Source organism: Gambusia affinis, linkage group LG22 (assembly GCF_019740435.1).
Source record: "Gambusia affinis linkage group LG22, SWU_Gaff_1.0, whole genome shotgun sequence".
NCBI classification, from domain to species: Eukaryota; Metazoa; Chordata; class Actinopteri; order Cyprinodontiformes; family Poeciliidae; genus Gambusia; species Gambusia affinis.
Window position 1 is genome coordinate 2,384,549 of NC_057889.1, and position 19,794 is coordinate 2,404,342.

The window sequence follows — 19,794 nt, forward strand, 5'->3', positions numbered from 1 at the left end:
TGTATTTAATTTACTCACTGAAAATAAGCAAACCTGAAGGCCCAGAAAATGAGAAGAGGGGCAAAAAAGTAAAACGGGTTCAGTGTTCAAGTTTGAAACGCAGCAGAAGCCTCTCAAAGGGCCAGTGTTGTGTAAAAAGAACTTTTTGATCTTTACTTCATGTTAAAGCTCCTCTTTAGAATAACAGCATCAAAACTTCTGAGCTTCCTCCTCTCAGCTCACCTCGTGACTTTCCTACGCTGCTCCTTCAGACTAGCAGCAGCTCAACTGTGCATCTGATGAGCTTATTATGTAAGCTACTTCTCAGTGCAGGCATGTAAAATATGTTGTTAAAGGGTTAATAGAGGAGCCATTTTGCAATGACTTCCTGAAGGAGGAGTTTCAGAAAGAGCAGGAGTTTTTAAAGAGACAGAGGCTCAATATCAAGGCGTTAAATTACAAAGTCACATTTCTTTTCAATCATATTTCATATATATAGCATTTTTATAACAACTGAAGATAACATGGTTACTTTATTGTGCTTTAAAATGACTCTATGTGACTGGAAAGCATCATTCTTCCCCTTTAACCTTTTCATTCATTCTTGTAAGTGAGGTGAACTGCAGCAGGGACCATGTAGGTCAGCCGGCCCTGAGCTCTAGCTGCTGTTTTTTCACTGTTTGCTTTCATAAGTTTAAATAGATTATGATTAACTGCTCTTGCTATGAACATTGCGTGGTCTAAATTTAAAAAAGAACAGTGAGACTTTTTATGCTGCCACTGTGTTCATGGTAACAGATGGTAAGAAAAACTAACACATTTTAACAGAAAAAGTCCCATCTTGTTTCCAAACGCATCATCTCTTAAAGCAACTGTCTTATTCTTAAAATAGTTTTTAAAAAAATGCTTTTGAAATACATCAGTCTTCACAGTCTTTTTGATAGGTTTCTAAAAACATGCAGAGACTAAAACAACAGACGTCAGAAGTGAGAAACAGGGTGAAGACTTTATGAGGAAGTCGCCCCTTCTGAAGCTGATAGGTATTTATTTTTAATAAGAAACCATTTTAAACTCGATTCGTTGGCGAACATGAACAGAGCAGACGCAGACGAGCAAAATGACTGAAACAGGATGGATTTGGTTATCTTTAATTCTGGTGCTTCAGTTTGCAGGTAAGATTAAATTTAATCAACATCAAATGAAGTTTCATGTTGCTGCTTTCAGTGTTTGTCTTTAACAGCTACAGACTTTTCTAGTCTGTAGCTTCCTGACTGCAGCCGAGTCTCAGCTGAGACGTGACGCACTATTTTATGTTTTCTCTGACACGTTGCTCAGGACATAAAAGTTTGTGTTGCATTTAATCGAATACATTTCATTTTAAGAGATCTTAAAATGTGTCTTTTTCACACAGACTTGGTGTAAGAAAACATTTGATTTGACAAAGTGTGATAGATTTAATTTGTAACAAACTGTTATAAGAAACTAATAGATCAATGAGGAAGTAAATCAAGCAGATTCAGTGTTTCAGTTTATTTTTAGCTGTGAAGAAAACATATTAAAGAGCTTGTCAGCTGTTCAGATCTGCATATAAACTATGCAAAAAATGAGTCACATACATAAATTTAACTCCCAATGACTTATGCACACAAATAAATAAAAACTTACTAATGTACTAACTAACAACCCAGAAAGCACACAACACAACAGCAATACTACAACCCATGGACGGGGAGATTAACCAACGATCTTGGACCAGAACTATATTTGTGTTTTGTGGGTTTTCCTTCATCATAAACAAACAACCAAAGCAGCAAAGAAGCAGCACATTCGTATTAGTCAAGAGGGAGTTAACAAGGAGTCTCTCCATTTTTTTTCTGTCAGATTTTCATTCAGCAACTTCTAAAACAATAAATCACGACTCATCTGAATTAACCAAGACAACTCCAATCAAGACAACTCCAACCAAGACAACTCCAACCAAGACAACTCCAACCAAGACAACTCCAACCAGCAACGCCTCTACTACAACTGCTTCACAATCCAGGAACATTAAAGGTGGTGATGGATTTTAGCCAGAGTGTTCACTCCTGTTTTTCTAAACCATCTCAATTAATCATCGGTTTTAATCCTCCACAGGTCAGCTATTACGTTACATCATTATTTTGTTTGTCGCAGCAGCTTTTATCATAACTGCTGTGGGGGTCATCAATCTGAAGAAAACAAGAGGTGAGAGAAATCAAACTATAAACTTAGATTTTTTTATTGTCTCACCAAATCTATAGTGAACAAATGTAGATTTCAACATTTAAAATGTTAGTTTATTCAATTTCCTGACATTACTTGTAAAGATATTTTTATGAGTGGCAGGTGTAAATTATTTGGTTTATTAATGTTTAAATTACAAATTTAATCCTTAAAATCAATAAATACCCTTGATTGAAGACAACACAGTTGCAAATTCTTAGAAGTAATCTCAGTTCAAAAATATAATAAAGTGTGAACAGTTTGTAAGACAGACAGTGAAAGTCCAGCATGCATGAGCAGGAAGGAGCAGATGATTTACTGACTGCTCAGCAGAAGAGATAAAATGGTGGATGAGAAACGTTGCAGCATGTTTGCATTGATAAGATCAAAATGGCTGCCTTGAGCTGCTGCAGTTCTGATTGTTGGGTCGCACCAAAAGAGGAACTGTGAGAAAAGTCTCAGTGAATAACTGATCGCTATTTTCAACCTTTCAAAATGAGACTTGACATGTGCTCATCTTTGTTCCACATTTTCAGAAACTAAGCAAATGAAGAAAGGCAAAACTGTAAGTATAAAGAATCATTTACTTTAATACACATCTGTGATAATTCAAGGTTTAGTTGAACTAATCGACTCAAACCAAAATAAAATGGATACTCCTATTAGTATTTTGGAATAATTTTATCTGGTAAAATGTACAGGCTAAAGGTCATGTTGCAATGTTTTTATGTAACAAAAAGATGTAGGCAAGCTAATATAGATGCATCAATTCAGCATCATGTTGTTCTGTGTGCAGAACGATCCTGAGGAAACCGTCTGCTATGCCTCCATCAGCCACTCCAACAAGACCGAACCCGAAGCCCAGGTCAGAGGTTTAACCTGCTCTGGTGCTTCAGGTGGCAGCAGAATCATTAAACTTTGGGGAAGTTTTCTTATTAAATGTTTTATGCTTCCTTTAGGCTGATGGTGATGATGACGATGAAAATGTTCCTGTGATCTACAGCACAGTTGCACCTGGCCCTTCCTCCTCTACAATATGCTCTGATCCAAACTGCCTCTATGCCAAAGTTAACTATCAATTAAAATGAAAACAATTAAGGTCATATATTGTTTTTCATTCATGCTCTTCTGGTAACTGTATATACCAAGTTTATAATTCTACATGCACATCGCTCACATTGCTACGTGTGTTTCAAGTTTACTGTAACTTCCTGATCTGGCAGGCGTGACATTTATTTTTTTTCAATAAAGTTTCTCATGTCAAACAAAACTCTGGCTGTTTCTGCCGAGGTTTGAACTCAAACTCCAGTCCTCCATGGTCGACATCCTCCACCCGTGATTTTAATCGACTTTCTTATTTAATGGAAACATTACAATTATGAAATTGTGTTTTTTTGACATTAGCAGAATATTGACAGTTTTGATACATTTGTAATGTTTGCAAATGAAACTCAGAAACAGGACTGACAGAGTGACACACAAAGCTTACATTATACTCTTTATCAAGTCAGAGAACTCCAAAGCCCTTTACTAAACATTCAGTCATTCACCCATTCATATTTTGCACAGTAAATGTATGTTACCTACTGCCAGATAGAGAGAGAGAGTAAGACTATAAATCGGACCTTAACCAAAAAATAAAAACTCAAAGTTCAGGGACAGATATACAAAAAAAAACAAAAAACAATACAACGTCCTTCACTCTATCTCAGTTTGTACAATAAAATTTATAAAAGAACGACCCACTAAATGTCTGCATCACCCATTCACTCCCAATTTAATCTGATAACAGAAACTAAGATCTTGTTGCATGAAGACATGAACAATGCTGGTTTGGAAGAACTTGACCAGCCTGGAAAACTTACTTTAACCCTTTAGAACACCTTGAATCTGTGCAAAACTGCATGCTGGGTCTTCTCATCCAACATCAGTGTCTGACCTCACAGCTCTGGAAATACAGCTTTCTGATATGAATGATAAAAAATAAAAATAAAACTTATGGAAAGCCTTTTTGATTCTTGTGTGTTTGAAAGCAGATGAGTGAATACCATTTGCAGATTTTGTAGAAGTAGAAATGTACCCTTGTAACCTTTTAAATGGGAAACTTAAAGACACATAAAAGTGTTTTTGATGTTAGACATCACAAGCAAATCTCAGCTTTTCCTCTGACATATTCTTGTTCTAAAATATTATCCTCTGCAGATAAAACTGCATGGGGGAAATAAGGAACTAACATATCTCGCAACAGTGAATAATCTGATGTGTGTGTTTGTACTAGCAGTCTATCTGATTCTAAAAGTCACTTGTGGAACAGTTGACACTTTTCTCTACTGTTCATATTTGTTAAGAATCACCCAGACATGCATGTTTTACCCTGTTGCCATCAACAAAGTGCTCTAAGACTTTCCGAGGGGAAAAAACAGAGTGAAGTCAGTGAGGAAGTGATACTAGACTTTAGTTTTTTCCACATTAATGCAATATTTTGAAAGCATTGTAGACTGAATCATTTGCAGATGTGACCATGAGAAGAGCAGAGAAGCAGAATGGCTGCAGTTAGATGGATACAAATGTCTTTATTCCTGATGTTGGTGCTTCAGTTCACAGGTAAAGATCATAATATCATGAAGATTCTTACTTTAACTGAATGCACTTTTTATTTCACGCATTATTTGTCATGTTTTCACAGCAGCGACTAGGAGAGAGCCGTCCTTCTTCACGGTCAGTGCTGGAGATGAAGTAACTTTGCATTGTGGGAACAGATCCGATCCTCAGCGTGACGCTGGATCCACTGAGTGGCTCTTCAGTGGCTTCAGATCACCAGAAACTGAGATCCTGGTGAGAGAGATGAGCAGAAACGTGACCAGAAGATCTGACAGACTGAGTGTTTCAGCCGACCGTTCTCTGGTCATAAAGACAGTCACAGTGGACGACGTCGGCTTTTACACCTGCAGGAAGAACGTTTCAGGAACACAAGATGATGCAGATATTTTTCTGTCTGTCATTGACAGTAAGTGTTAAAATTTACCTTATTGAGTTTAAAATAACTGCAAACAAACAGGATTTGACGCTCATGTCTCAATTTATTTCCTCCCATTTCAACCTTTGCCAGTGGTGGAGCTGAAGGTCAATGACAAGGTCGTCTTGAACTGTTCTGTGCTGCAGTATGAAGACTGCAGATATGTGGTGGAGTGGTTGTATGACGGTGCAAAGGAAATATTGTCAGACATTGAAATTTCTCCGCCTTCCTGCTCAGCCACCATGACGCTTTCAACATCTTGGCATCAGCAGAAGCCGTGCGAGTCTCTGACCTGTAAAGTCACCAACACTTACACTACAAAAGAGGAACATTTCCGCTTCAAATGTCCACCTCCTGTCAAGAAAACAGGTAAGATTGTTTCCTTCCTTCTCCTCTCTGTGATCCTGAACTGGCGGTGCAGAGCTGCAGTTTTCTGGCTGATCACCAATCTTTAAAAGGCCAAATCCACTGGAACATATTCTGATTCCAGCATTTTTTCATCTCTGCAGATGCAATTAAGAAAAATCCACCAGAACAACAAGGTAGACGTGAACATCTCTGCATGACTGCATTCCTTCATGGATATTCACCTGCAGTGTGTCTCTAATGATGTCTTTATGTTTAGACTTTCCATACTTGCTGAGAGGAATCGTTGTGTCTGTGGGTTTAGCAGTTCTCATATTATCTGTTGTGACAGTTAACATACTGACAAAAACTAAAGGTGAAAACATTTATATTTCACAATAAAACAATATCAATGTTTTTTATACTGTAAACTAAAGCCCTTTCTGCTCTTTGTGTGTTTTTGATTCTTCCAGCAAACAAATCAGAGACGAATGAAGACACTGTAAGTTTAAATACTGAATTGATAGATGTACCAAAATATTTTATTATATTTTAATTTTTATAGAGTAACTTTTCACTTTGAGGTATTTGAGTAGAGAAATGTTCTGAACTTTAGCCGTGACATCATGAAATGTTTTATAGTATCAGCATAATTTAAAACCAAAATAACCAGAAGTTAGCCATAACATTATGACCACTTACAAGCTGTATTAAAATCATTGGGTATTTTGTTACAGTGATGCATGAAAGTTAGTTACTGAAATAAAATACTTAGAAAAAAAATCAATAAAAATAAAAGACAAAAAACAGAAGATTTCAGTGACTTGGTGACAGACGCAGACAAATTTGACCCAATTAAACTAGAATTCACTGAATTTTAATATTCTCTGTTCTTTGTTTTCCGCAGACATCCGACAACAAAGAAGATGAAAATATTGTGATGTATGAAAATATTAAAGTGCTTTCTGCGTCAGACAGACTGCAGTAATCAGGTTTTACACTCGGTGATGATTTTCTCCTCTGGAAACTTTTCCTGCAGGAAATGTTTTCTGAAACTGTGCAGGAGCCAAAACGTTTGGACTCAGTGTTTATGAAAATAAATGTGGAGGAAATAGAAAGCAGCAGAACCAAAATAATGTGACTACAAGAGTGACACATTACTGTTATAATTTCTTTGTGGATTGTTGCTCTGGCTGAATATTCACAGCTTTTCTACGCTTCGATTTTTGTATTGTTCTTTACAACGTTTGTGTTTATTAAAGCCTTACAAAGAGAAGTTGAAATCTTTTTTTCACATATCGTTTATTTGTCTTGTAAACTTGCTGAAATGCTCAAAGAGCGGCATAAAACATAAAACTGACCGACCATATTTAAAGAGCAGTGTTAAGTGTTTTCAAGGCATAAAGATTTTTTTTTTTTTTTACTAGAAACAAATAACTAAATTAAGTTATGAAAATGCTTACAAAATGTCAAAAATAATAACATAAATGAGTGAGTGAACAAAACACTCTGGGTTTAGTTTTGATGAGGGAATGACGATACATGATACAAATAAATAAAAAACTGATTTTATATAAAACTTACCAACTGTTACAGCTGGAAATATTTTTTTTTAAGCAGCTGAGGTTATTTTAAAACCTAAAATTAAGAAAATACAACTGAAACTGTAATAAATACAATCTTGGTTTTTAGGTTCTTGTTATAAAGCTCAACAGTTTTAGTTAGTATTATTCAGTTATTGGTTTATTCAGTTAAATGTGTTTAAAGCTGTTCTATATGCTATTCAGGTGAGCGATGGGTTTTCAATCAACAGCAACATTATTATCAACCGATCACAAGTAATTTAAAATGTTTAAGGATCAGCAAAGTTAACATGACGAAGTTAAAACTGCATGTTAGAAAGAGGAACAAAGAGAACTGAAGTGAGATTTTCCACAGCGTGGCTGCTGGGGTCACATGATCTAATCTGAGGATTTCAGAAACTGATGAGCTAATCTGGATTTTCATCTACAGCCATTATTGGTTTTACAGAATTAACAACAAGGTAGAGTTTTAATCTTTCAAGTCAGGGAATATAATTATGTCCTAATGTAGAATAAAGAGGAAATGTTATTTTCCTGTTTTCAGATATCTTCAGTTTGTTGAGATGGATCGTTGTGTCTGCAGGTTTAGCATCTCTCATAATATCAGTCATTATTCTCAACCTGTGGATGAAAACTAAAGGTGAGAACATTCACAGATGAAGCTTAATACATTAAACCTACTGGATAATAAAGACTTTTTCTTTTGAAATTCAAATAAAATCTATTTAGGAAAAAACAAACTAAATGAGCAAAATTTGGTAAGTATAATAACAAAATATCTAAATTAGTACATTGCTGTTTAATTTAGTAAGAAGTGGATGTTTTAAAGTTTGCTTGTAGATAAGGACTTTTTTTCTCTGAAGCTGAGTAATTATAGCAGATTTAGATGAGAACACTAAATAATCAACCATAAGATGATAATGATTGACTGGCGAAGCAAAAATCTTGATTACATTGTGGAGGTATAATTAAAATTATACCTCCACAATGTAATCTTGTTAAGTTTTCACAAGATTATATGAAGATTGGGATTGGGATACAATCCCAATCATTGTATCCCAATGATTGATTGGGATACAATGGTTGATTGTATCCCAATCATTGGGATACAATCATTTTTTTGTTAGCCACAATGTCTGGATGCAGGAAAAATGAACAGTTGTAAAGATCTAGAAGTCAACAGGTCTAAAGAAAGTGTTAGATTTCTGCCTCACAGCTTTTCTTGTCTATAAACACCAGAACCTGATCCAACTTTTGTAGCTGACATTGCTGAAATCAAACAGGTCAAAAGGTGCAATACAGAAGGAAAAGTCAAGAAACCGTAGTTTGATTCTTTGAACAATGTTCTATTAGTTTGTTTGACTAATGTCCGTTTTAGATCTTGGGAGATTATGGCTTTCCATTTATCTGGCAGGACCACCTCTGACCACCAGGTGGCGATCTACCCGTTAATAAGGTTATTGTAGTTTAAACATCAGGGTGAAAATGTGTTTCTCTCCCATCATTGGTCATAATGGTGTGAGAGAAAAGTTGTCAAACAACAGAACCAACTACAAACCCCGTTTTAACCCAGAATACGTGTTTCTGTTCCTGCAGGAGTGAAGCCATGAAGACGAAGAGGAAGATGAAGATTTATGAAAAAACTCTGAAGAGGTTCGTGCTGCTGTCAGAACTGATCAACAACTTCAGCTTCCATCTGGAATGAGATCACTGCTTATGACGAATATCTCATTATAATTAACATCAGGAGATGATAATAGAAAAACTCAATAAACTTAAAAGGTTTTAGCTTTAAACTTCAATCCTGAATACTTTTGCTATGAGTCTCAATATCTATCCCACAACATTCCTTAGTGTGCCCTTTGTTTGTTTAACAAGCAATGGATGTATAAACAACAGATAACATAAAATCTTTTAAGCATATTTTTAAACTGAAAAACTGTTCAACTCATTGTAATCTAATAATAAAGTCCAAACTCCTCCATCTGTCCACAAATCAATCCTTTCCTATAAAAGAGTAGAATATTGTAGTCTAAAAATCAGAGAAAGTTTACTACATATTCTTTTTGATTGTGTCAATTAGAAAGTGGCTTTTGGGAAAGTATTACCCAGCAGAAATCAGTGCAGACATTTTATTCAAAATATTAATATCCCTTTGGCATTTTTGTGTTTTCTTTTTATTATTATTCAAACAGAATATCAGTTTTATTTATTTATTTATTCTTTATGTGCCAAAACAATAAAAGTTTAGCACCTTCAATGTTTATGTTAATCCATTGTCATTACACGAAAGCTCCACTAGGGGGAAGCACACTTAATTCCCACTGATTCAAAGCTCGTTGCTCTCTGTAATAATCAGGATTAAAATAGCAACCACATTATTTACAGCTTCAGTTCGTTCATATTGTCTTTGTTTTTGTAGTTGGTCATATGAGTAAACTGTTAAAATGTGAATTTATGTTTGTTGTATAAATATTTTATGGAAATAAATTTAAATTCTTACTTCAGATTTTCTGATTTCATTACCTTTTCATTGTTTAACTAAATATTAAAGAACAGAGATGCTTTTTATGCATTTTTTGTGACCTAAACTTACGACTGAGATAAAAGGAAGTCAACATCACTCCGGTGAGTTGTCATGGAAACATTCATGACATCCATCAATGTGTTAACCACATGCTGCTGATCATAGGTGGACAAATATATCTCCTCTGCTGTTGCTGTCACATTCTCAGAATAACACTTCCTTTTCAGTTATCAGAAAAAATACTTGAGTTAAAACAAGAAGCAGCAGACATGAGAGGAGAAACATCTCAGTTGGTTTCAGTAAAATTACTTTTTCAGCGTAAACATCAGGAGAATAATTCTGGTGAATTTACTCTTCATTACTTCTAAATACAACAATGAGTATTACATTGTCTCTTTCCTCAGTTCTTTTGGTGATCAAAGTTATGCTTCCTGGATTTAGTGTTGGAGTAAAAATTATGCCTCAGAGATAAAAGTCGTTTTTCCATTTCTCTTTTAGTGTCATCAATGAATCCTGAGGGTATAAACATCGACATCTGCAGCTAAATTACCAAGTATAAGCTGTTAAACAAAAGGTCACAGTCACTGGGAGGAAGTGATGCAACTGAAAACTGCATGAATGTATTTTTAAGCAGAGCCAACATTAGAGACTGAATCATTTGTGAAACTAACAGAGCAGTAAGACACCATGGCTGCTTTCAGATGGATTCAAATCTTTTTACTTCTGATCCTCATGCTTCAGCTTAAAGGTAAGGATCATAATGACAAATTTTACTGAACCAACTATGTTTTATCACTTTAGCTGGTAGTTATTACATGTTAGTGTTTTCACATATTGTTGAAATTTGACTTTGCATTTTAACAGCACAAACTGAGACACAGCAAACCTTCCTGACTGTCAGAGGTGGAGAAGAAGTCACTTTACCTTGTGGAAACAGAAGAGATACAGATGATGAATATGATGAAACTATTTGGTTCTTCAATGATAGACATAGATCTGGAACAAGAACACTCACACTTGGAAATAATCACAGAGAAATGAAAACTATATCAGACAGACTGAGTGTTACAGCAAACGGTTCTCTGCATCTACATAAAGTCACAGAGGGTGATGCTGGCCGGTACGTCTGTCGTTGGATCGATTCAGGACAACATCATGACTTTCAAGTGTTTCTATCTGTAATTACTAGTGAGTATTTACATCATGTAAAAACTAAATTTGTAAAGTTACATTTATAATACATCAATCATGTAGTAATTAAGTTAATACAGAATCTTCTCTGTTACTTCTCTATTTTCACCAGTTGTTGAACAGGAGAACCCAGATAACGTCGCTCTGTTCTGCTCTGTGTTGGATTATGAGGGCTGTTTTCATGAAGTGAAGTGGCTTTATGAGGGGAACGAGGAAAAACCCTCAGATATGGAAATAAAACAACATTCCTGCTCTGCCACTGTGACATTTCCAACATCTCATCAGAAATTAGACATTTATCCGTCACTGACATGTAAAATCACAAACTCAGACACTAAAGCAGTTCAGCTGATCCCCTTCAGTCCTCAGCCCTCAGGTAAAGAAATGAGTTTCCACTGCTGTAAAGTTAACAGGAAGCAGCTTTTCACTGTTGCTTTCTTTAAACTAGAGGTGATCCGGTCAACCCCAACAGCAACACATCACTGGACATCTGCAGGGAGCAACAATGAAGTTAAACAACAAGGTAGAGTTTTAATTTTTCAAGTCAGGGAATATAATTATGTCTTAATGTAGAATAAAGAGGAAATATTATTTTCCTGTTTTCAGATATCTTCAGTTTGTTGAGATGGATCGTTGTGTCTGCAGGTTTAGCATCTCTCATAATATCAGTCATTATTCTCAACCTGTGGTTGAAAACTAAAGGTGAGAACATTCACATATGAAGCTTAATACATTAAACCTACTGGAAAATAAAAAAATTTTTTTGAAATTCAAATAAAATCTGTCTTTTTTTTTAGGAAATAAAAAACAAAATGAGCAAAACCTGGTAAGTACAATAACTACATATTTACATTGGTGTGTTGCTGTTTAATTTAGTAAGAAGTGGATGTTTTAAAGTTTGTATGCAGACAAGAACATTGTTTCTCTTAAGTTGGGTTGAAACCTCAACAGAAGATTTAAAAAAGAACATAAAACAAACAACCATCACATGAGGATAATTGACTGGTGAAGCACAAATCTTGATTATGATGGGTCTGATTTTTATTGGGATATGGCCATTATTTTGTTAGAGACAATGTCTGGATGCAGGAAGTATGAATAATTGTAAAGATCCAGATTTGTTAACATAATCAAACTCTGGTCCGCCCTGGGTTTTGGTTCAGTTCAAACAAAATCTGGTGCGTTCAAATGCATATGTGAATGCTAAGCCGTCTATAGTGCAGGGCATTCTGGGTAAATACAACCAAATTAAATGAGTGTTTCTGGCTCTAGCGGGAGAAATGGCTCATGGTCTTTTACCAAAGATAAGCATTGGATGCCACTCCAGTTTGTTTACATTTTATGAAGAAGGAAGTTGCAGTCAGTGGCTTTTTAAGAGGTTTGCATTTTGTTTCCTTCAGTGGTTCTTGGTTCAGTGCCACAACAAGCGTGGAGGAGGACGGGTTTCTCAAACAGTTTGGTTTATTTGACACAGAGTCACAAGAAACTGAACCGCAGAACCTGAAAATGTAACAAATGTTGCAATTTTGGTCCCACATCCCACTGAGTCTACCAGATTATCAGATGAGAGTCTGAATCCAGTCTTAAGGTGTGAGATGTGCTGGAAGAGCTGCTATGATTCACAAATGTATGATATTTTCTGCAGTTTAATAAAACAGTGGTCTCAAACTTTGAGGGCTGCTGTCCTGCAACCTTCAGATGTCTCCTCTTCAGCACACCTGGCACCTGGGAGCTTAAAGCTGTCCATTTATTTAGCAGAAGGGTCTGATAGTTGGTCATGATGATGAGAGTGAATAAGTGAGCAATATCAGTGTGTCAAATAGAACCAACTATATGCCCAGTTTTAACCCAGAATATGCATTTTTTTCTCCAGGAATGTAACCATGAAGATGAAGATGAAGGTGTAGAGATATATGAAAACTGAAGCAATTTCTGCTGCTGCCAGGCAGAACTGATCGACAACTTCAGCATCAGCTTCCAGCAGGAATGAGAGCACTGCTTATGACGAATATCTCATTATATTTAACATCAGCAGATGATAATAGAAAAATTGATTATCTTAAAAAGTTAAATTTCTTCATTGCAGTTTTAGCCTGAAACTTCATTTATAACTTTTTCTTTTTGTTTCTGACCCTCACAACATTCCTTACTGCTTCATTTGTTTAATATTTGAGGAGTTGAAATCTTAACAATAAGAGTCAACATAAAACTTTTTAAATATATTTTTAGACTGAAAAGCTGTACAACTCATTGTAATGTAATAATACAGTCCAAACTCCTCAATTGGACCACAAATCAAGTCTTTGCTATAAATGTCTCTCTTTGACCACCAGGGGGCGATGTAGCTGTTAATGAGATTATTGTTGTCAAAAAACATATCAGAGAAAGTTCATATTCCAATTGTTTATCAATTAAAATTGGTTCCATGGTTGTTTATTAGGAAAAAAATCCATCAGAAATTAATACAGTCAAGTTGTTACAAATATCAATAACCTGTAGGTATTTTTATGTTTATTGTTTACATCTTTGTTCTGAGTGAAAATCCTTTATAACATTTATAACAAATATTTAGTACCTTCATTATTTAATTATGTTAATCTATTGGAATAATAATAAAAAAAAAATCAAACATTACAGAGGGAAGATCACAATAAACAAATAAGAAATAAAAAAAATATATAGCCTATAAATAAAATCTATTGGAATTACACCAAGGTTCCAGTAGGTGGCAGCACAGTTGAGTTCCATTGATTCATAAACTCCCGTTTCTTGCTTAAAGTTCCTTTATATTGTTTTTAAATGTGTATTTAGATATGTAATATAAATCTGTATCCTAATTATACGCGTGTCAAGATATTTCTTGTTTATTTTTATTAAATTAAAGTGCATTTCTTAATTCAAATATTAATTTTATTTAATTTAATTTTTTTTTCATTTTTACTGTTTAAATAAATATTTAAAAAATAGAGATATTATATTAATAAATGTTCTTCTAATCCATGTCTTGTGGAGCAATTTTGATGTGTATTTTGTGACCTAAACTGACCACTCAGATAAAAGGAAGTCAACATCACTCTGGTGAGTTGTCATGGAAACATTAATGACATACATCAATGTGTTAACCACATGCTGCTGATAATAGGTGGGCAAATATCCTCTGCTGTTGCTGTCACATTCTCAGAATAACACTTCCTCTTCAGTTCTCAGGAAAATTACTTGAAAACAAGAAGCAGCAGACATGAGAGGAGAAACATCTCAGTTGGTTTCAGTAAAATTACGTTTTCAGAGTAAACATCAGGAGAATAATTCTGGTGAATTTACTCTTCACTCTTCATTACTTCTAAATACAACAAAGAATATTACATTTTCTCTTTCCTCAGTTCTTTTGATGATCAAAGTTATGCTTCCTGGATTTAGTGTTGGGGTAAAAATTATGTTTAAAATACCTCAGAGATAAAAGTCGTTTTTCCATTTCTCTTTTAGTGTCATCAATGAATCCTGAGGGTATAAACATCAACATCTGCAGCTAAATTACCAAGTATAAGCGGTTAAACACAAAGGGCACAGTCACTGGGAGGAAGTGATGCAACTGAAAACTGCATGAATGTATTTTTAAACAGAGCCAACATTAGAGACTGAATCATTTGTGAAACTAACAGAGCAGTAAGACACCATGGCTGCTTTCAGATGGATTCAAATCTTTTTACTTCTGATCCTCATGCTTCAGTTTAATGGTAAGGATCACAATGACAAATTTTACTGAACCAACTATGTTTTATCACTTTAGCTGGTAGTTATTACATGTTAGTGTTTTCACATTTTGTTGAAATTTGACTTTGCATTTTAACAGCACAAACTGAGACGCAGCAAACCTTCGTTACTGTCAGAGGTGGAGATGAAGTCACTTTACCTTGTGGAAACAGAAGAGACACAGATGATGAATATGATAAAACTACTTGGATCTTCAATGATAGACATAGATCTGAAACAAGAACACTGGTCAAACTTGGAAATAATCACAGAGAAATGAAAACTATATCAGACAGACTGAGTGTTACAGCAAACGGTTCTCTGCATCTACATAAAGTCACAGAGTATGATGCTGGCCGGTACGTCTGCAGTTGGATCAATTCAGGACAAGAACATGACTTTCAAGTGTTTCTATCTTTAATTACTAGTGAGTATTTACATCATGTAAAAACTACATTTGTAAAGTTACATTTATAATACATCAATCATGTAGTAATTAAGTTAATACAGAATCTTCTCTGTTACTTCTCCATTTTCACCAGTTGTTGAACAGGAGAACCCAGATAACGTCGCTCTGTTCTGCACTGTGTTGGATTATGAGCGCTGTCTTCATGAGGTGAAGTGGCTTCATGAGGGGAACGAGGAAAAACCCTCAGATATGGAAATAAACCCACATTCCTGCTCTGCCACTGTGACATTTCCAACATCTCATCAGAAATTAGACATTTATCCGTCACTAACATGTAAAATCACAAACTCAGTCACTAAAGCAGTTCAGCTGATCCCCTTCAGTCCTCAGTCCTCAGGTAAGAAAACATTTCTATTCATGAAATATTGAAACTCACCTGTAAAAACATGATCTGTTAAAAATTCAACTTATTAACTGATGTTCTGACAATCGATTCTTAAATGCTGTAAGTTAATGACTTGATGCAAGCTGCTGGGTTTCCATAGAAACCTATTAACTACTTTGAATATTTACTTGTAAAACTTGGTTGGAATGAATGTGAGATTTTAAAACTGTTTTAATAAAGCCTGAATTTTAATTATTATATGTAAAGCATCTTAAGATGTGATTTGCTGTGAATTGGTGCGGTATAAATAAACTTAACTGAAGTGAATACGACATCACTAAGCTAGGTTTATCCTACTTTTTAAACCTGTTTTATGTTTTTTATTCCTGAAGGAGAAAATCAAAGAAAAACAACTAAAGGAGTAGAAAAAACAACCAACTCAGCAGATTTTACATCAACAAGTAGGTTGACATTTAAACCATTTTATGCAATGACCAAACCTTCTCTCTTTGTTTTTATGGAATTACATTGTTTTTAATGTAATGAATCATTTTCTTAGGTTTTCCATGGTGGTATATTTTTATTCCCTTATGCTTACTGATGGTTTTAATAACCGTCCTGGTGATCATCAGGTGGAACAAAACTAAAGGTGAGATAATTCAGAGATGAATCTCTCATTTCCAAACTACTACCTAGAAATTAAGTTTACATTTCAATTTTCATGTTTTATGTCTTTAGCTACAAGAAGTAGAGTGTTAGCATTAGCATTAGCAACAGTAGGTGTGACTTGGTGGAAAAATGATGTTAAATGTGTTTAAATAAGTTTAAAGAATACTTTCATTATTAACGCTATTTTCATGTTGATAGTCATGTTTTGAATATAAACATCATTGTGAATATAAAACTCCATTTCTGTGTTGTTTCAGGAAATAAAACACAAATTGAAGGCATCCAGGTGAGTTTCTACATTGACACATTAAGTATAGGTTTGATTTTAGATCTTTATTTTCTTCTACACTGGAAAGAGTCTAACAGGGATAAGAAATAATGCTACAATTTGGTTCATTAAGTATTGAAATAAGATCAAAGACTTAATTTAGTCACAAAAAGGGAGGAATCACAGTCACAAGAAAACAAACAGACCTGAGGTTTCATTTGCCACAGAGTTATTTTACTAACCGAGGATAAATTCTTATTATTTTCTACTTATTTTACTTCAGGTCATAGTCCAAACATAGTTTTAAACCAAAGTAACTTTAATTATGTAATATAAGGTATTTACTGTGTAAAATTGCTGATCTAAGGTTCCCCAACATAAAGAGGCAACAAAGCAGGAGCTGAATCCGGAGTCTTCAGTGGGCTCAGCTGTTCCAGAAACCAGTCAAAATACAGTAGGCACACACACACACACACACACACACACACACACACACACACACACACACACACACACACACACACGCACACGTACGCCTTCACATCTTCGTGGGCTTTGTTTTGATTTCCATTCATTTTAGTCTTTGTATTTAAGTCTAACCCGGACATTTTTTCTTTCCCTTGCCATTACTAGTCTATTTCTAACCCACCTAACCTTTACTATAACTTAACTCACACCACATCTCTATAAGTCTGAAGTCGTATCTAAAGTGAGGGGCAGAAAAAGGTCATTAATTTCCACGAAGGATCTCCCTTTGTTGGTCAAAATGGTGAAAGTGGTCCTCTATTTAAAGGACACACACACGTTTGCATTTCTTCCCATATCAGGACCTTGTAATGACTTGCATTCATTTAAGTTATTGCATTTAATGCTAACTATAAGCATTGCCCATTCATTCCTAACCTCACCACTTAATACCAGTAAACCTAAAACTGTGTATCTGCTGCTCTACAGCCAGGCTCCAGTCCTATTGAGGCCCATTGGTTGTCAAGAGATTATTGAACATAATAGAAAATATTCTAAATAAAGAGCCTAAACAAGTACAAAGACATTTACAACAGTAAATACAGATCAACTCACACTTTGTGTTTGGCATTTTTTTGTTGATTGTTGTGTTTGTTTTTAGTTTTAACAGAAACCACACAATTATTTCAATAATTTGAAACAAACTTTATTTTCCTGTCTGCTTTAATTAGGTCAAATGTTAATAAGTTTTTTTTTCTTCATCCAGACTGAACCAGAGGACGGTCTGTCTTACGCCTCCATCAACTTCAAGAAATCCAAAAAGAAAACAGGCAATGTGAGTTTTTCAGTGCATCAAAGAACCAGCAGATATGTATTTGAATAATTTAATTTTAGCTCTTTTAGCAAAATCATTTCTGGAGGAAAATTGCCACAAACTTGTATAAATTTGATGTGAAATTGGATTGTTATGACTTTGATACACTCTATAGATCATAATGAATGTAATTTTTCCTTCCAGGTCGCTGACACTGTGATCTACAGCAGTGTGGGAACTTCTTCCTCTTCTGCTGGAGTCTCTTCTGACACAGACTGCCTTTATTCTACAGTCAACATAAAATAGAAAAAGCATTAAAAGTTTTATAGCTTGAGCAAAGACTCAACGTGCCAAGGTCGAGTCTTCAGTGCAGCGGCTCTCAACTCCCAGCACCAGAATCTGATGTATATTCTTCTCTCCTCTCTGTCCAGCAAAGCAATGGTTAAAAACAGAGAAGGACAAACTCAGGTCAAAAACAAATATTTTGACTTGATTTCTGTTTTTGTTTTTTTTGTTTTTTGCTTTCGCTACAGATTATAGACAGGTCAGAATATAACTAATATCTTTTTACACCCAAGTGTGACTAAATATATGCTGTAAATACTGCTCCTAGTGGTGAAACAAGTATAATTTTCTCTAACATACCAGGATTTAATGGTTTTTGTCACAGATATAAACTAAATAATATGTTGGTTAGCTCTCCAGAGGAGATTTGTCGCTCTCTAAAAGAAAATATTGAAGCTTGTAGTCGTCAGTGCTTTCCTAGCCTGGATGGTGTGAGAAAATCCGACTGCCCAGATCGAACAAAGTTAGATTAAGTATGTTACTGCTTGCCATATAACAGTGAAATGCAATGGAGAAGAAGTGATGAGGCCAAAGCAGCTGCAGTCATAACATGAATAATCTGCAGCAGAGACATCAGATGATTCAGTTCTGAAAAGTGAAGTTTCCAGTTTGTAGCTCATCCTGCATGATGCTATAGAGACTCTTTCAGCGAGTTGCTCATGTGTCATCTGACTCTTATTCCTGCTGTCTAAGGAAACTTGCAGAGTTAAAAAAGGAAACCAACAGATCTCAGATCAGTCAAACACTCTGTGTTTTGTAGCAGCAGTTTATCAGTATGTAACATTGCAGTCTGAGGTAATAATAAGACTTCACTCTACTGGCCACATCTGTTAATAAATAATATAACTGAGAAATACAGCTGGGAAATCTTCACAGTCAAGTTCCTCAATTTTATGCTGAATGAAAATGTGTTCTTCCCCTGCTGGTCTTGGGAAATCATGAAGCAAAAATAGCTAAATGTGTCTCAACCCAGCGGCCATGACAGGTGAAACCAGGGAAGTAGTGATGGCTCATCATAGCTTCATTCATTGCTCACTAGTGACATCTGCTGGCAGACTGAAACCATGACAGCTTGTCACTCTAATAAACCAGACTTTAACTGTATTAGACCATAGCAATGTATTGCCACGATAAAGTTTTTGTGTCGCTGCTGTCCAGTAACAGTAAGATCTATTCAACCATATTTTACTGTGTCAAATCTTTTCAGTTCTTAAAATGATTTATACTCAAAGTAATTTTGCTGATATGTTGACAGTCAGTTGTGGTTGTGCTTTATGTCACAGGCTGATTTGACAATAAAGAATTTGGTGTTTTATCATCTTGGGAGTGAAGTTAATTCTTACGTTGGGACATGAAGGCCGAGTTTTGTTTCAAAGAGGAAGTTAGTTCTGAGAAAACCACATGACCTCTGCTGCAGTGGCACAAACTACACAGCTCTGAGAAACTAACACCTGGTTGACTATCTACACAACACTACTAAATGATTAAAGGAGTTATTTAAAAAAAAAAAACAAGGCAACCTCACTCTAATTAAGCAACAAAGCATAAACCAGTGGAGTGTTGTATGTTTTTATGGAGCTGCAGATCTCAGTCAAATTTCAACAAGTCCTGCTTTCCCATGAGTAATGCTACCAACAGAAACTAACACTTCAACACCCACAACCAGGCAGCTATGATGTTTCATGCGACATCATACCATAGCAGCCACATGGTCAGCCATGTTGTTCTGTGGTGCATTTAATCTACATGCTCTAATTCTCTGCAACGGATCTGGTGGGTTTGCTGCCAGAATGACGTAGCTTTT

The 19,794-nt window shown here is 35.3% G+C and overlaps 4 protein-coding genes and 1 long non-coding RNA gene across 8 annotated transcripts; 4 read left to right on the forward strand and 1 right to left on the reverse strand.

Annotated features, from left to right (window-relative positions):
- Positions 1-1,014: 1,014 nt before the first annotated feature.
- LOC122825134 (integumentary mucin C.1-like) lies at positions 1,015-3,494 on the forward strand. 2 transcript variants are annotated; one of them, XM_044106266.1, is made up of 6 exons: positions 1,015-1,151; positions 1,861-2,034; positions 2,116-2,205; positions 2,760-2,788; positions 3,020-3,088; positions 3,183-3,494. In XM_044106266.1, exons 1-6 carry the CDS (start codon positions 1,097-1,099, stop codon positions 3,309-3,311), a joined length of 546 nt encoding a protein of 181 aa, XP_043962201.1. In that variant the 5' UTR covers positions 1,015-1,096; the 3' UTR covers positions 3,312-3,494. The 2 variants fall into 2 exon arrangements, with proteins under 2 accessions (XP_043962201.1, XP_043962202.1); XM_044106267.1 differs by lacking the exon at positions 2,116-2,205 and having other exon boundaries at positions 3,183-3,445.
- Positions 3,495-4,615: 1,121 nt separating this feature from the next.
- Positions 4,616-6,840, forward strand: LOC122825104. 3 transcript variants are annotated; one of them, XM_044106188.1, is made up of 7 exons: positions 4,616-4,827; positions 4,910-5,230; positions 5,333-5,608; positions 5,749-5,781; positions 5,865-5,960; positions 6,058-6,086; positions 6,492-6,840. In XM_044106188.1, the coding sequence occupies exons 1-7, from the start codon at positions 4,767-4,769 to the stop codon at positions 6,570-6,572; spliced, it is 897 nt and encodes a 298-aa protein (XP_043962123.1). In that variant the 5' UTR covers positions 4,616-4,766; the 3' UTR covers positions 6,573-6,840. The 3 variants fall into 3 exon arrangements, with proteins under 3 accessions (XP_043962123.1, XP_043962125.1, XP_043962124.1); XM_044106190.1 differs by having other exon boundaries at positions 6,070-6,086; XM_044106189.1 differs by having other exon boundaries at positions 4,913-5,230.
- On the reverse strand, positions 5,627-8,815 carry LOC122825105. Its single transcript, XR_006369584.1, has 3 exons — positions 8,726-8,815; positions 5,830-5,897; positions 5,627-5,742 (listed from the first exon to the last, which is right to left on the reverse strand). It is a non-coding gene; the product is annotated as an uncharacterized LOC122825105 (long non-coding RNA).
- Positions 8,816-10,338: 1,523 nt separating this feature from the next.
- Positions 10,339-13,883, forward strand: LOC122825061. Its single transcript, XM_044106124.1, has 7 exons — positions 10,339-10,442; positions 10,559-10,882; positions 10,998-11,261; positions 11,334-11,408; positions 11,492-11,587; positions 11,683-11,711; positions 12,759-13,883. The coding sequence occupies exons 1-7, from the start codon at positions 10,382-10,384 to the stop codon at positions 12,807-12,809; spliced, it is 900 nt and encodes a 299-aa protein (XP_043962059.1). The 5' UTR covers positions 10,339-10,381; the 3' UTR covers positions 12,810-13,883.
- A 654-nt stretch (positions 13,884-14,537) lies between these two features.
- LOC122825059 lies at positions 14,538-19,308 on the forward strand. The gene is made up of 9 exons (XM_044106122.1): positions 14,538-14,619; positions 14,736-15,062; positions 15,178-15,441; positions 15,822-15,890; positions 15,989-16,078; positions 16,356-16,384; positions 16,734-16,820; positions 17,598-17,666; positions 17,850-19,308. The coding sequence occupies exons 1-9, from the start codon at positions 14,559-14,561 to the stop codon at positions 17,949-17,951; spliced, it is 1,098 nt and encodes a 365-aa protein (XP_043962057.1). The 5' UTR covers positions 14,538-14,558; the 3' UTR covers positions 17,952-19,308.
- Positions 19,309-19,794: the final 486 nt, after the last annotated feature.

Coding starts and splice junctions, on each gene's coding strand:
- LOC122825104 (XM_044106188.1), top strand. CDS start 4,767: ATGGCTGCAGTTAGATGGATACAAATGTCTTTATTCCTGATGTTGGTG. Junction 5,609..5,748: donor ACCTCCTGTCAAGAAAACAG/GTAAGATTGTTT, acceptor TCATCTCTGCAG/ATGCAATTAAGAAAAATCCA. Junction 5,782..5,864: donor AAATCCACCAGAACAACAAG/GTAGACGTGAAC, acceptor CTTTATGTTTAG/ACTTTCCATACTTGCTGAGA.
- LOC122825059 (XM_044106122.1), top strand. CDS start 14,559: ATGGCTGCTTTCAGATGGATTCAAATCTTTTTACTTCTGATCCTCATG. Junction 15,442..15,821: donor CTTCAGTCCTCAGTCCTCAG/GTAAGAAAACAT, acceptor TTATTCCTGAAG/GAGAAAATCAAAGAAAAACA. Junction 16,385..16,733: donor CACAAATTGAAGGCATCCAG/GTGAGTTTCTAC, acceptor TGCTGATCTAAG/GTTCCCCAACATAAAGAGGC.
- LOC122825061 (XM_044106124.1), top strand. CDS start 10,382: ATGGCTGCTTTCAGATGGATTCAAATCTTTTTACTTCTGATCCTCATG. Junction 10,443..10,558: donor CCTCATGCTTCAGCTTAAAG/GTAAGGATCATA, acceptor GCATTTTAACAG/CACAAACTGAGACACAGCAA. Junction 11,262..11,333: donor CTTCAGTCCTCAGCCCTCAG/GTAAAGAAATGA, acceptor TCTTTAAACTAG/AGGTGATCCGGTCAACCCCA.
- LOC122825134 (XM_044106266.1), top strand. CDS start 1,097: ATGACTGAAACAGGATGGATTTGGTTATCTTTAATTCTGGTGCTTCAG. Junction 1,152..1,860: donor TCTGGTGCTTCAGTTTGCAG/GTAAGATTAAAT, acceptor TTTTTCTGTCAG/ATTTTCATTCAGCAACTTCT. Junction 2,206..2,759: donor CAATCTGAAGAAAACAAGAG/GTGAGAGAAATC, acceptor CCACATTTTCAG/AAACTAAGCAAATGAAGAAA.